The sequence below is a fragment of the Macrobrachium nipponense genome, chromosome 41, assembly GCF_015104395.2.
Source record: "Macrobrachium nipponense isolate FS-2020 chromosome 41, ASM1510439v2, whole genome shotgun sequence".
Taxonomy (NCBI): Eukaryota; Metazoa; Arthropoda; class Malacostraca; order Decapoda; family Palaemonidae; genus Macrobrachium; species Macrobrachium nipponense.
Window position 1 is genome coordinate 4,414,629 of NC_061102.1, and position 15,733 is coordinate 4,430,361.

Below are 15,733 nucleotides of genomic sequence, written 5' to 3' on the forward strand. Positions count from 1 at the left end.
AAAACGCTAGAAACATTTAATTTTATCTACTTTAGAAATATCTGTAATTTTTCGGGGGTAATTTGGTTGCAAAAAAGGGATAATACATGAATTAAATTAAAATTGTTTTTAAATAACAGAGTAAATTTAAACTAAATAACGAGTAAAGTAAACAATTTAGGGAATAAAACTTTGCAGTTTCGTCATCTGTCGTCGTCTGCTGTTCGTAACTGTGTTTGTGGCGCACGCTTAGGAACCAGCAACAGTAATGGGTTTAAAGTGCAATGTGGAGTGAACTGAGACCAAAATGTGTATAATAACAATCAAATAAGCACTGTGGAGTTTCAATTGTGATGGCAGTAAGGATAAAAATCGCCGATTACAAGGTAAGAATGAAGTCAGTTCAAAAAACCATAACCCCGGGAATAACAAGTTCATACTTTTCACTAATATAGGCAACAAAATGTTGTTTTTTATTGTGCTGATGACAACTGCAATCTTTGAGTAAGATCAATAAACGTTACTATATACGGCTAACATTCATCAAATGAGTGCTGGGAAGGCTGGGGAAGATGGGTGGCCGTCACTGATCAGAACCTTCCAGCAAAATGTAGCCCGCCATATTGGATTTCAAAACTGCCTTGAAAACATATTATTTTACGAAGAGCTCACATGCTTATTTTAGTCGTATGGGGCTTTCATATATCACAATTATGTTGACAAAAAACTTCAATCTTTTAAATGGTATGCTTAGAGTTGCAATTGTATTCTTGTTTCACCAATTAAATATCGAGTGAATAAGACCCGTCCACTGTGGTGAGGGTTGGCCTTCCGTGGTGTTTTACCCTATCTTCTATTTACAAAGGCGATGATAAATATATGGGTATTTCTATAGACGCAGTCCGCGGTGGCCTAAACTATGGCAATTGACGTTTTCCTATGTTATTTTACTTACTGAACTAGAATTTATAGTAATATTTATTCGGACGAATGTAATTAACCCCCAGGGGCCAGTACTAAAAATGGCAAAATACATTGAACACCCCAATCCCTACCCCTAGTGGATGTGGTATCCGCGGCCGGTTACGTTCCTTGCAGTTCGTGCAGAACTACTCTTTAGAATTACCCTGCAAGAAACTTAACCGCTGATACGACATCTACCAGGGATTGGGCCGTCCAGTGTATTTCGCAGTGTTTACTGCTGGCCCCTGGGGGTTAATTACAGTCGTCCGAATAAATATTACTTAAAATAAATATTACTTATAATCGCAACTGCCATAGTCTGGGCCGCCGCGGATAGATACCCTAGATCTACCATTATATCTTCCATTTACAAAGACAGCGATAAAAATATATCTTCTACTATTTACAAAGAGGACGATAGATATTTATCTTCTACTATTTACAAAGAGAACGATAGATATGTATCTACTACGTATTTATAAAGACGACTAATATTTATCATCTTTTTACAAAGACAACGATACATCTTTATCATTTATTTACAAAGACAATGCTACATCTACTATATCATTTATTTTCAAAGACAATGATAAATATAGGTATATCTTCTATTTACAAAAATGAGGATAAATATATATTTTCTATTTACAAAAATGAGGATAAATATATATCTTCTATTTACAAAGATGATGATAAATATTTATTTACAAAGACGACGAAAATATCTGTTTTCAAAGACGATGATGAATATCTATTTACAAAGACGACAATAGATAAATATCTTCTAATTGCAAAGACGACGACAACTATAATTTATTTGCAAAGATGAAGATATGCATATATCTATTTACAAAGACAATGATATTAGTCCATATAGCATAGCAAAGGCTGAAGGTCAGTATATTGCAGTTTTACCAAGCTGATTAACAGCTCTCCCAGGGCTGGCATGAAGAATGAGATATTTTTTTCACAAGGCTAGGATCCAATTGGTTATATACTCAACAACGTGACCTACAGCTTATTGTGCGATCCGAACCACATTATATCGAGAAATGAATTTCTAATCACCAGAAATAAATTTCTCTCATTCCCTATTGGCAGAGATGGGGGATCAAAGTAGTAGAGGACAAAGTATTAATAATTAATGTAGCTTATATAGCTAACTGCTAATATAATAATGTAACTCCTTTTTACACTAAGCATACCCAATAAATATATATTTTTAATTATAAAGATATTGGTCCAAATCACATAGCAAAGGCCAAAGTATTACTAATTAACCATTCCCTACCCTGTGTAGATTAGGGTATGTTACTAATTAACCATTGCCTACTCTGTGTAGATTAGGGTATAGCTATAACTGCCAATTTATTTCCCCCCTGTACAATTAGCATAACATAAAAATATAAATACATATGTAGAAGTATTAATAATTAATGTAGCCTTTATAGCTACCTGCCAATATAACAATGTATGTAATTCCTGTTTACACACTTAGCATACCTATCATATATATAGGTATATCTACTATTTACAAAGACCAAAGAATTGGACCAAATCGCATGGCAAAGGCCAAAGTCATAATAATTGTTTCCCACTGTGTAAACATATAAATATATCTACAAAGACATAAAAATATATCTAATTACAAAGACAGTATGTAATGGTCTAAATCAGATAGCCCTAATACTATTAGCATAATCATTAATTATTGCCCAGGCTATACATGTAGTCTTTAAGCTATAATTGAACTTTTAGTTTCGGAATAATTTGAATAGGCTGTCAAACCGAAACCAGTCCACCTTTTTAACACTGAAATGATAGAAGTGGAGCAGGTTACTTTAGCAGGCTAGATGCATTTACAGGATAGTTTACAGCCATAGCAGAAGATGCCTTTGAGTAAGTAAGTATTTCTTAGTTTAACCATACAATGGAGCTGATTAAAAGCTCTCTTAGGGCTGACCTGAAGGATTATATTTTTTTTTACGTGGTTAGGAACCAATTGGTTGCATAGCAACGGGACCTACAGCTTATTGCAGTGTTTCTCAACCTTTTAACCTCAGGGCGCAACTATGAATTAACAGAAACTTTGGGGCGCACTTTTGATTTTAGTCTGTCTTTCTGCAAGCAGGCAAAATAATAGATTCAGCAAGAGTGTGACTTCATCTTTACGGCAGTCAATTCCGATACTTCATAAGATGCAATTTGAGCCTTTTCAGGCACCTTTACACTACTTTTGAAAGTAAATGCTTGCTTTGTTTGTTGCTCAAGTAGTCTTTTGAAATAATTTACGTCTTTTCATTGAAGACTGCAATGCGATGTTTGAAAAAGTTTACTTAATTTACTATGAAGCATCGACTCATTTGACATTTTGCAACCACAAACCAAACACAATGGGAGAAGCTGATTTTCATTTCCATTCCACGTGAAGCCAAAACTCTTGTCGTATTTCCGATTAGGTCTAATCTTAGTTTTCTTAGCTGGACACTTCACTCAAAACGGTTTCATTTTTAGAATTAACTTCCTTACTGGTACGTTTATTGCTTAAAAATCTGTCCATTTTATGGGTAGTCCACCTGGTTTTCTATTATATAAAAAAGTCCAAGAATTATGATTCACAGTGTGTCTTGAACGAGACCTTTGAAGAGTAATGTAGCAGCAGGTAGGTATCTACTGACTGACTGACCAGAATCGCAGATGCCCTTCCTTTTAAACAGGACACAGAGGTCATAGTCACGAATCATAAAACCGCTTTGACATGTCAGCCACCATATGGTGAAGTCATTAACTTCACCTGGATTGCTGCACTGGTTAATTCTAAAGCCAACCAACCTCAAGGAAAATTGGGTATTAGCTATGTCCTTTCATATACTGCACTGACCATATGGTGAAGTCATTAACCTGGATCCACAAATCTGGATTACTCTACTAGATTAGGCTTAGTTTATTCTGGTAATCCTGGCCTCGGGGAAATTTAGTATTAAGGCGCTGTACGCTAGCGAAATTTCCGTCTACTTTTTCTTAGTTTTTCTCGTTGACGTTCCAAAGCAGTTGGCGTCATTACGTACTCGGTTGTCACACACGTTTTCTCCATACCGTGGTTGTCGTCTTCAAAACGTAAACAAACCATCTGAGCTGTGACTTCCCGGAATGATAAAATAACTATGCTTTATAACAAAACAACTAGTGGGTCGTGCTTGCATGTGTTTAATGATGCTGCATAGAATTAAAAAAAAGTCTTTGGGTTCGGTCCTGGTTAAAAAGATGTGAAAAGTTTTATTAAAAAAAAAATAAGCTAGGGCTAGCCTAGATAGGCTATTCGTAACCTTGTTTACACAACCACAATCAGACTGTATTATAAATTAAGCTAGAGAAACACTGCACAAATTTTAAAGATTTTTGTTTATATTATTTGCTAATGAAAAAAAAAAGCAGACCTAGGCTATATAACAATCTGATATTCACGATATAGCGTGCATATCTGTATGAAGATCAGCAAGTTTAAGAAAGTTTTCCCTGAGTCGCATGATGATTTCTTGGTAATTTTTCTCAATTAAGACCCTTTTTCATAAAACTATCATGCTTATGGTCCCATAAGCATCGTCTCTCCCCAATATCTTTGACCAAAAACTGTTCCTGGCGATCTTGTCCACTCTACCAAGAACACCATCTTGCATCTGATGACTTGAAATGCGCGCTTTCCGAGATATAAACAAACAATAAAGTCGACGGTAGCGATGGGCTGAATTCGATCGGTACCGTTTTCAAAATTCGTGTCAACGACACCAAAAAGTCAATGTCAAAACGTGAAAAGTCAACGGAAATTTTGCTAGTGTGACAGCGCCTTTAGTCCTGCTTTGCTTTTATGAGAGGAAATCAGAGATTAAGAGTGACAGGCAGCCACTGTGGTTGAGAATCAATGGGAAATGCAGGAACTTAGGAAATTATGTTAACAGAAGAATATATTACTCTTCATCACAACAATTCTACAATTCAATATTCAAGTAATCAGAGAGATAGAATTATGAAAAAAAAATATATAAAAAATCTAACAAAAGTAATAAAAGATTAAGATTGTCAGTTCCATTTCAACCATGAATGAGACTGAAGATTTTGTAGAACCAGTCAAAAAGTACTTGAAAAAGGACTGGTTCTTAACACATTTTTTTTTATGGAAATTCATATATCGGCAGTAAAATGATTTTTTTAAAAAATATTTTTCTGATACTGAGATTAAGGATGAAATAATTAAATATATATGTTTTCATTTAGCAGTGAATTTTGCAAAGCATAAAACAAACATTCAAAAACTTGTGAGAAAGGTGTTTGTGAGAAAGGAAAATGTGTCCAGTAGCCTTAAGAAGAAAAAAAAAACAAAAAAAAAATGACGGTTGTCATTTTTGGCCAAGCAACTAATAAGAAGATTAGCAGGATTGAAATTCATAAAGAAAAAGAGGGCCAGTAAATGACTGATTCAAACCCCTATGAAATGAAAAAGGAAAGATTAAACCTTCCAGTTTAAAAATGTCAAATATCGAAGACTTGACTCAGACATTGAAACACATAAATCGGTGTCTGCAAAATTTATGAAAATAATAAAATATTTTTTAATATTAAAAATATAATTTTCCTATTCCTTGGGGGTGCACCTGAGCACCTCGCAGGTCGCCAGGGCGCACAGGTTGGGAAACGCAGGCTTATTGTGTGATCTGAACCACGTTATATCGAGAAAATAATTTCTAGTCCTTAGGAATACATTCCTCCGTACCGTATTGGCAGCAGTTGCGAGCTTACTCGGGCTACCAAGTTGATAGATGGGTACGCAACCCACTTGTCCTATGAGGAACTTTATGTGGAATGGAAAGTGCTCTTGTATATATAGAGGACAACTTGCTGTCTTATTAACTGTAGAATACTATTGCTAATTTCAAAATTTTAAATCATTATGTACATATGTGTGCATGCATGTGTGTGTGTGTGTTATTGTTCAATGAAATCTGCATAAATGTAGTATCAGGAGACATTTCATTGCTGATGTCGTACCAATGGTTGGATGTAAATAATTTACTAACAGTAGTAATGGGGGAAACTACTGTGTAAGAATGTGAAAGATTTGCCTGCGTTTGGTTTCCACCTGGAGATTGCAGCTTCCAAAAGAAATATTCTAACAGAGAACCACATCCTCCTAACCTTAAGCTTATCAATCAATCCCAAAGCTCTGTACCCTGATTTGGTGTTGGGCTTTGCTCCCCTTGTAACCTTTCCCCCCTGACATGCAGTTAGTATGATTTTAATGGATTTTCTTAAGTGTCTGCTGCCTGAGATTTGTTCAGCATTTATGGGAAATCTTGAATAAAAAGCATTTAACAAAGAGAAATGATGTAGAAAATCAAACTTGAACAAGAATTCAAGAGAGAAAACTGCATTTCAGTGAATGTTCAATAATTAGGGTAGTGCCTCAGTGCCCTGATCGATTTGGTCTTGGCCTGCCACATTGGTGGCCGAGAGGTCAACTCGGACATTCCATTGAGGAGTCAGATATGTATATTTGTGGTGATAGAAGTTCACTCTTGATGTGGTTTGGAAGTCACGTAAAGCCGTTGGTCCCATTGCTTAAAAACCACTGGTTCCATGCAATGTAAAAACACCATACAAACCCAAACAAAAACAATAATTAATGGTGATCCTACAGTTGGAAACTGAGGTTGTGTGGGAAAGGGATACAGAAAAAAGTGAAATACGGGGCAGCATAACTAAATGTTCCCTTACAAGGCCTAACTATTGCTATTATAATACTTGTAAATAAGAACAGAGAGAGGAAGAAGCAAGAATAGTAGAATATAACCATATAGGAAGAACTAGATCAGACTCATTAAACAAGAAGGGATACAGAAGTGGGAAGAGACAATCACTGAACTTTGGACAGTTGTGCTGATTTCCATAGATGAGAATTTAAATATGTAGAAAGTACATTAGAAAGATGTTTGTGGAGTGGACTTTTTTTTAATGCCAGACCTCGTCAAAAGAAATCTGGAGGAAAAAAAATGTTCTCAACATTGATGGTTCTTTAGGCAGTGGTTCCCTCTTGTGAGCAGCATGTGAATGAGGGCTTGAAGTTGACTGTCCTTATTTCAGAAGCCATATCAAAATATCCCTGTGCCATAAAGAAAAATAAAAATCTCTGGGGACAGCACTTTTGTCAAGATGATAAACAATGGAAGTGAATGTATGATAGTAATAGGTGGGTCCAGCATGTGGGTTCCTTTATTAAAGAGAATTTTTGATAGGTGGCGTTAGGCACTCGCGTACATTCATGAAATGTCAGTACAACACATGCAGTGAAACCCATAGTTCATTACAGAATAACCTGAATCTTATTAACATGAAATCTTAGCTGCTTAGGATACAGAGGCGTAGAGAGAGAACACCTCTTCCGGTATAGTTTCATTGGTGAATGATAAGCCTTTTTCCCCACACCTGCAACAGATGAAACAACAGCTAGCGTAATATGACGAGATTTACAAACTGCCCTGCACCTGTGAAATGCTACATACTACATATACTCTATGGGTGGTGAGAATTGTTTTGTTATAGAGAAAGAATAAAGATATAAGTACACTGTTTACTTGGGTAGAAATGTTGTTTAGGTGTTCTTTTAGTGACTTCGGTCTCCATGAATTTCATACCTGAGGAAAGATAAAACAGTAGTTAATGTTGTTATGAAGTTCTTACCTAAAGAAAGATAAAGCAGTAGTTAATGTTGTCATTTTCCTGTTCAAAGAGTAAATTGAGGACATGCTGTGTTTAGACAAATTATTTTTGCAAGTTCCCTATTGATTTTGTGGGAAATATTTAAATCAGAAGGAAAGAAAATATTTTTTTTCTGTTGGTATTCATAAAGGTGCTGATAAGCCAAAAAACACTCACAAAAGAATAGTCACAACTTTCAAAGATTCTGTACAGCTTAATGCTACTTGCTTACTGAAAGTGGAATTCTGTTGTCAATCTCCTTGGAATCCATCAGTTTTAACTTATGATAGGAAAATTGTTTAGTAACATTATCAGTTGATGTTTAGAGTTCATTCCCACTCAACCGTCAGTCATTTTTTTGTTGCATTATCAGTTAATGTTGATGAATATATTCCCACAGAACCAGTAGTCATATTTTGCTACCATGTCTTTGTAACTCCTACATGTTGAAGGGATTCCACCCAAAATTTTTGTACAAAGGTAGACCATCTTGCACAGGTGTACATGAAGGGAGTGTCTCAGTGTGTCTATTATGCTTACTGTATAGTTCTCTCAACCCCCACATGGTTGATAGGATTTCAGACTTGATACAAGGATAAACCATCATGCATAGCTTGCTAAGGGCAAAATGTGAGGACTTGCCCATGCACCTCAAGCATAGGTGGACATTAAAGAATATCGTCATTTGTCTACTACACTTATTGCAACTCCTCCTAGACTGTTGAAGGGATTTTAGCTAAACGGCATATAAAAAAACTGACTATCGTCCATAGATGTGCATGAAGAACGGTTGTGTCTTGTTTGTTTCCCCTTTTGGCAGGGTGTCTATCAGTGTGGGCCTTGCTTCACTTGTCTTTGCAACTCCAACATTTGTTGATGACACCTCATTCAAACGTGGCACAGTAGTAAACCACCATGCATAGATGCTTGTCACGCTGCGAGATAGACGAGGGTTTTAAGTAAAAAAAATAATATTAGCCTCTCTCATGCCTTCATTGATTCCTAGAACCCAGCTAGCTAGTAGGTAATACAGGTTACAGGAGTCATCCATCCCCTGTTCACATGCAAGACAGGAAAAAAATTCCAGAAAGCGAGTAAATACAAAGGGGGAGATTTACATTATCGTAGAAATCACTTGGATTTGAAGGTATATTGTAGGTTTTTTTGGATATTTATATGGGCATGAGTTTGACCCTAATTAATCTCAGCCCTCCCTGAATGTGTATTGTTTACTGTAGAAAGAAATTGATAGCTGACAAAGATGAATGGCTGTGTGTGTGCACCTGCGGAAAGTATTTTATGCTATTATGTATGTTGTAACAAAAATAGTTACATGTATGCAGGCTAAACACAGTGGTTACTGGTGTACTCTCAAGGGATGGGTACTGAATGAAAAATTTTCCCAATAGTATTTAGCTTTGATATTTGTCTTGTTAAGTGTACCTAAGCTGGAAGTAAGTGAGTTTTTGATTTTTTTTTTTTTTTTATACCGTATATACTCGGATATTATGCGACTTATAAAATTAGCTTTCCAAAATCGGCAGATTGCGATAGTTACTATCGTAGGAAAACAGTAGATTTTTTAAGAAGTTATGCTTTACTTGTACTTCACTATATCCAATAATATTGTATGTATTCTCATATTACTATTGTGTTTAAAAATACAAAAGAGCGATCGTGCGCCATTTGCATTATTTTGGTTTATACAACATGTTTAACGTTCTAGACTAACCATCTATAATTTCCAAATCCGTTAAGGCACAGTACCGAAGGATTTTTTACTTTTTGTTTTACTCGGTAAAAGAAACATTTGTTGTTACTGAAACTTTTATTTTTATTTTATTTTGGATACGCAGGTAAGTGAAAATTTATTAAAAGTAAAAAATGCATCAAATTAATAAACTAAAACCCTTCCAAGTCACTCTCCGTGTCCGTATCATCAAATAAGGCTCAGAATTCTTCGTCATCAAGGCAGTCATCATATTCTTCGTCTTCCAGATCTTTGATAATTTCATTTTCATCTCCTGCATCTTCGTATAGGGCATCGTCTTCACTTCCATCCATAGCATTTGATATTCCACAATTTTTTAATTTTTAAATGCTTTTAATTACTCACATTTATCGATTTCTGCCCACGATTTCTAATCCATAAACACAATAGAGGCAAACCTGGAGCTTTTATCCTCCCTCCTCTCGTGAATGCTTTCCCTCCATCCAACATCCATTCATACCACTTCTTCCTGATGTTTTCTTTAAAAGGCTATTAAACCCTTAAATGCCGAAGCGGTAAAAATAAAAACCCCCGAATACCGGAGACCGGTTTTTGAGTGAGCGCGGAAGCGGGAAAAAATAATTTTTTCAAAAAATCACAGCTGCTTAGTTGAAGTAACCTCTTACGCCGATTGGACGTATTAAACGTAGAGTCAAAATGTCTCCCGTATGCTGATTGGACGTATATACGTCGGTTCAAAAAAGTTTTTTTAAAAATTCGCAGAAAAACACTTAAAGAGGCCTACCAGCCGAAAAATTTGAATCGCGCACCTTGGGGGGATGCTGGGAGTTCACGGATCAAGGTGTTGTTTTGTTTACAATCGCTACGCAGGCGCGCAAGCACGAATTTCTTTCTTATCGCACTAAAAGTATCAGTGACACATCTCAAAAATTATTTGTCACTCTGACATAATTTTTGCACCATTTTAAATTATCCTTTACATGAAGTATTATATATGAAAATGTGCGCAATTTCATGTAAAAATACAACAAAAAAATACTCATGATTGTAGCTTTATCAGTTTTGAAATATTTCATATAAATAACGAATAAGTGCAAATATTTCAACCTTCGGTCACTTTGATCTACCGAAAATGTCGAGAAACGCAATTGTAAGCTAAAATTCTTATATTATAGTAATATGCAATCATTTTTTTTTTGGGACCTTCAATTTTCCAACCAAATTGGACATTCTCCTAGCCACAATATTTCGTTATTTATGGGGAATTTATGAAAAAAACTTTTTTCCTTACGTTCGTTCGGATAACTCTTCCGATAAATTTTTTTGTGCTATTGTCCTAATGTTTGCACCCTTTTAAATTAGCCGTTACATAAAGTTTTATATATGGACATGTGCACAATTTCATGCACAATACAACAAAAAAACAACCCATGGTTGTAGCTTTTATCAGTTTTGAAATATTTTCATATAAATAACGTTAAGTGCAAAATTTTCAACTTTCGGTCAAATTTGACTCTACCGAAATGGTCGAAAAAACGCAATTGTAAGCTAAAACTCTTATATTCTAGTAATATTCAATCATTTTTACCTTCATTTTGCACAACGACTTGGAAGTCTCTAACACAATATTTCGATTTATGGTGGGAATTTATGAGAAAAAAAAAAAAAAAATTTCCCTTACGTCCAGCGCGGTAACTCTTCCGAAAAAAATCAGAAAATTTTTTTTGTGCGATTGTCGAAATGTTTGCACCATTTAAAATTAGCTGTTACATAAAGTGTTTTATATATGAAAATGTGCGCAATTTTATTTAGAATACAACTAAAAATGATTGAAGGTTGTAGCTTTTATCTTTTTTCGAAATATTTGCATATAAATCACGATAAATAGAAAAAAAGCCACGTTCGGTCAAATTTGACTATCGAAAAAGTTGAAAAACGCAATTGTAAGCTAAAAATCTTACGGCCTAGTAATATTCCATCATTTTTCTTCATTTTGAAACAAATTTGAATTCATCTAGAGCAATATTGTGATTTATGGTGAATTTTTGAAAAATATATTTACCTTCAATCCGCGCGCCGATCGCGGCCGCTAGTCTCCGAAATACGTACATCGCATTATCCTAATATTTGCTCCTTTTCAGATAGCCGTTTTATAGAGTTTCATATATCAAAATGTGCAAAAAAATTATGAAAAAATACAATAAAAAAATAATTGAAGGTTGTTGCGTTTTCCATCTCCGAAATATGTGCATATAAAAAAATATATATTTAAAAATTTCGACATTCGGTCAAATTTAACTCTTCCGAAATGGTCGAAATCTGCAATTCTAATCTAAAACTCTTACAGTATCGTAATATTCAATCATTTGTCTTAATTTTGAAACAAATTGGAAGTCTCTAGAACAATATTTCGAATTACGGTGAATTTTGAAAAATAACATTTTTTTATGTCTGCGCGTTACGAATTCGTACATCATTTTGTGATAATATTTTTCGGTGTTGCTTTTATTGTTTTAGTATGTATTATATATCAAAATGATTGCAATTTAGTGTGCAATACAACGAAAAAAAGTAACTCGTTAGCTTTGACCGTTTTTTGCACAGCGTGATTTTAATACAATTATCTATGAAAAATTTTTTTTTTCGCTACCATATATCGCATTATTTATATATGATAATGATATTTTTCATTTTTCTGATGATTGCATACTAAACTTCAGGCAATGATAAAAAAATGAGCCCAAAATGAACTCTTAATCTTCAAAACTAAGCGCGCTGTGATTTTTGAAAAAATTGATTTCCGCTTCCGCGCTGACTTCAAACCAGCTCCGGCATACGGGAGAGGTTTTGATTTTTACGCTTCGAGGTAAGAGGGGTCAGAGTTCATTTTTGGCTCCTTTTTTTGTCATTGCCTGAAGTTAAGTTTAGTATGCAATCATCAGAAATGAAAAATAATATCATTATCATATGTAAATAATGCGATAAAATGGTAGCAAAAAAAAAAAAAATTCCATACATAATTGTATTAAAATCACGATGTGCAAAAAACGTTAAAAGCTAACGAGTTTTCTTTTTTTTTCGTTGTATTGTACACTAAATTGCAATCATTTTGTTTTGATATATAATACATTGTAAAACAATAAAGCAACACCGGAAAAATATTATCACAAAATGATGTAAGAATTGTAACGCGCGGACGTAAAAAAAAAAATTTTTTTTCAAAAATTCACCGTAAATCTAAATATTGTTCTAGAGACTTCCAATTTGTTTCAAAATGAATAAAAATGATTGAATATTACGACACTGTAAGAGTTTTAGCTTACAATTGTGTTTTTCGACCATTTCGGTAGAGTCAAAGTTAACCGAACGTGGTTTTTTTCTATTTATCGTGATTTATATGCAAATATTTCTAAAATGATAAAAGCTACAACCTTCAAATATTTTTCCTTTTATTTTACATGAAATTGCGCACATTTTCATATATAAAACTATGAAATGCTAATATGAAAACGGAGCAAATTTTCCGAGAATTCGATGTACGCAATTCGGAGATTTATGGCGGAGAATCCGCGCACGGTAGTGAAGGAAATTTTTTTTCATAAATTCACCATAAATCGAAATATTGTGCATGAGACTTCCAATTTGTTTCAAAATGAAGGTAAATGATTGAATATTACTAAAATATAAGAGTTTTAGCTTACAATTGTGTTTTTCGACCATTTCGGTAGAGTCAAAGTTGACCGACGTGGTTTTTTTTCCTATTTATCGTGATTTATATGCAAATATATTTCAAAAATGAGAAAAGCTACAACCTTCAATTATTTTCGTTGTATTCTACATGAAATTGCGCACATTTTCATATATAAAACTTTATGTAACGGCTAATTTAAAATGGTGCAAACATTACCACAATCGCACATATTGTATTTTTTCGGAAGAGTCACCGCGCGGACGTAAGGAGAATGTTATTTTTTTCATAAATTCACCAAAAATCGAAATATTGTGCTAGAGACTTCCAATTTGTTACAAAATAAAGGTAAATGATTGAATATTACTAAAATATAAGATTTTATACATTCAACTTCCCTGCCAGATATATACTTAGCTATAGACTCCGTCGTCTCCGACAGAATTTCAAATTTCGCGGCACACGCTACCGGTAGGTCAGGTGATCTACCGCCCTGCCCTGGGTGGCAGGACTAGGAACCATTCCCGTTTTCTAATCAAAAATTCTTCTGTCGCCCGGCACCATCAACATTGTTGTTGGTTCCTCTCGATTGGTTTTCTTTTTTCACACCGGCAATTGATCTTCTTGACTGACTTTGGTGACGTATCTGGATTGTTGGATTGGCATACGCTTTTGTGGACTGTTTTGTGGACTTGATTTTGGATTTTTCTTTAAAAATGTCTGACACTGGAATGGTTGTGAGACGACGTGTGAATGTAGGCTGTAAGGTGAGGTTGCCGAAAGCTTCGGTAGACCCTCACACTGTATGCAAGGGTTGCAGGGAGTATGAATGTTCTTTCACTAATACTTGCAAGGAATGTGAGAATTTGAGTGAGAATGAATGGAAGAATCTAACTAATTATTTGAAAAGTTAGAAAGAGAAAGAGTGAGGAAGGCTTCTTATAGAAGTTTAAGTAGTTCGAGATCTAATGAACTAATTCCTAGCTTGGGATCTTCCCCAAGGGTAAGTATGCTACTTCTCCTTCCATTGCAGCCCCTTCTCTATTGCAGAACCTGTAGATTCAGCGAAAGAACTTGCGGATCTAAAGCAGCCTTCAAGTTGATGGAAAACAAAATGGCTGCCCTGCAAGGTAAGGCTAGTGAGTTTTCAGTGGACAGTGATATGAGTGTCCCCAGTGTCGTGGAGGGGGCATCCTGGTCGGCTCCGCAACGCTCCTAGGTCTAGACCTCTTCCAAGCTCACATGCCCAGAGGAGAAGGAATGTCGAAAAACCGAAAGGAGGTTGTGGAGAATCCCCACCGATCAGGTGTCCCTTCGGCGGTCGTGACACCCCAGGCTGCCAAGGATCGCTATTGTAAAAGCGTCCTGCGTGAGTGTTTTTCTTCGTCGGGATCTTCATCTCCGAGACGTGATTGGAGGGATTCAGATCGCTCTCGACCACTCAAGAGGAGTTGGAAGGCTCCGACGATTGACTCGAGCCCGGAAAACTTCCCTGAGGAGTCTCCTTCGGGAGTTAAGAAGGCAAGAAGAGCCATTCTGTCAACCAGAGTTAGGAGGAGTCAGGAGGTGGAGGCTATGGACTCCTCCCCTCCTCCTTCCCCTCCTCCCGAAGAGGATAAAGAGGTTACGAAGAGGTTCATGATTGCTATGCAAGAGCAGATTTCGTCTTTTGTAGGAGTCCTTTCAAAGGAGCCTCCTAGAAGGAAAGACTCTTCCCTTCCTATCAAAAGATCCTCCAGACGTATGGAGGTATCTGCCGCCAGGATCGATGCTCCTACTCGAGGTGAGGCTTCCTGTACGAACGTGGATGAACCGATCAGGCGTCTGCCACGGCCAGGAGTGAGGAGTCACCCAGGAGGCAGGAGCCAAGAGCCAGGAGTGAGGAGTCACCCAGGAGGCAGGAGCCAAGAGCCAGGAGTGTGGAGTCATCCAGGCAAGAGGCAGGAGCCAGGAGGCAAGAGCCAGGAGGCAAGAGAAGAGGCAAGAGGCAGGAGTCAAGAGGCAGGAGTCAAGAGTCCGGAGTCAAAGAGTCGAGTCCGGAGTCAAGAGGCAGGAGTCAAGAGGCGGACAAGAGGTCAAGAGTCCGGAGCAAGGAGTCCAGGAGTCAAGAGTCCGGAGTACCCCCCCCCCGGAGTCAAGAGTCCGGAGTCAAGAGTCCGGAGTCAAGAGTCCGGAGGCAGGTGGAGGCAGGAGGCAGGAGTCGGAGACTCATTCCTGGAATTTATGACTCTTCTCCAAAAGAGATCAGTATATGGATCCCTGTTATCAAAAGGGGTTTCTCCGAGCCAGAGGACAGCTTTATTGTTCGCCCCTCTGTCGGATCATCTGTTTCCTTCTCAGTTAGTGAAGGATATATCTCGCTCGCTAACTGAGAAGGCGACACAAGACCTATTGGTACAAACGTCCAAGAAAGGACATCCTGTAGTGTCGACGAATAAGAAGGACTCTCGTCCTCCTCAGCATCCCTTTCGTGGAGGTGCAGCGGCTCGTCCCCCTGCCAGAAAGAAGAGCTCTGACAAGAGAGGAAGGTCTTCCTTCAGACCTTTCAAGAAAACTAAATGACTTGTTGCTCCTTCAAGCACCAGTGGGCGCCAGACTCCTGAACTTTGCAGGAGTATGGG

The 15,733-nt window shown here is 36.6% G+C and overlaps 1 protein-coding gene across 1 annotated transcript in view; it reads left to right on the forward strand.

Annotated features, from left to right (window-relative positions):
• The window catches only part of LOC135212441 (hrp65 protein-like), a 183,963-nt gene that overhangs the window by 13,527 nt on the left and 154,703 nt on the right, over nt 1–15,733 (forward strand). Inside the window, 1 exon segment of the mRNA XM_064245812.1 lies at nt 2,044–2,073. Within this exon segment, the coding sequence (XP_064101882.1) occupies nt 2,044–2,073 (30 nt within the window).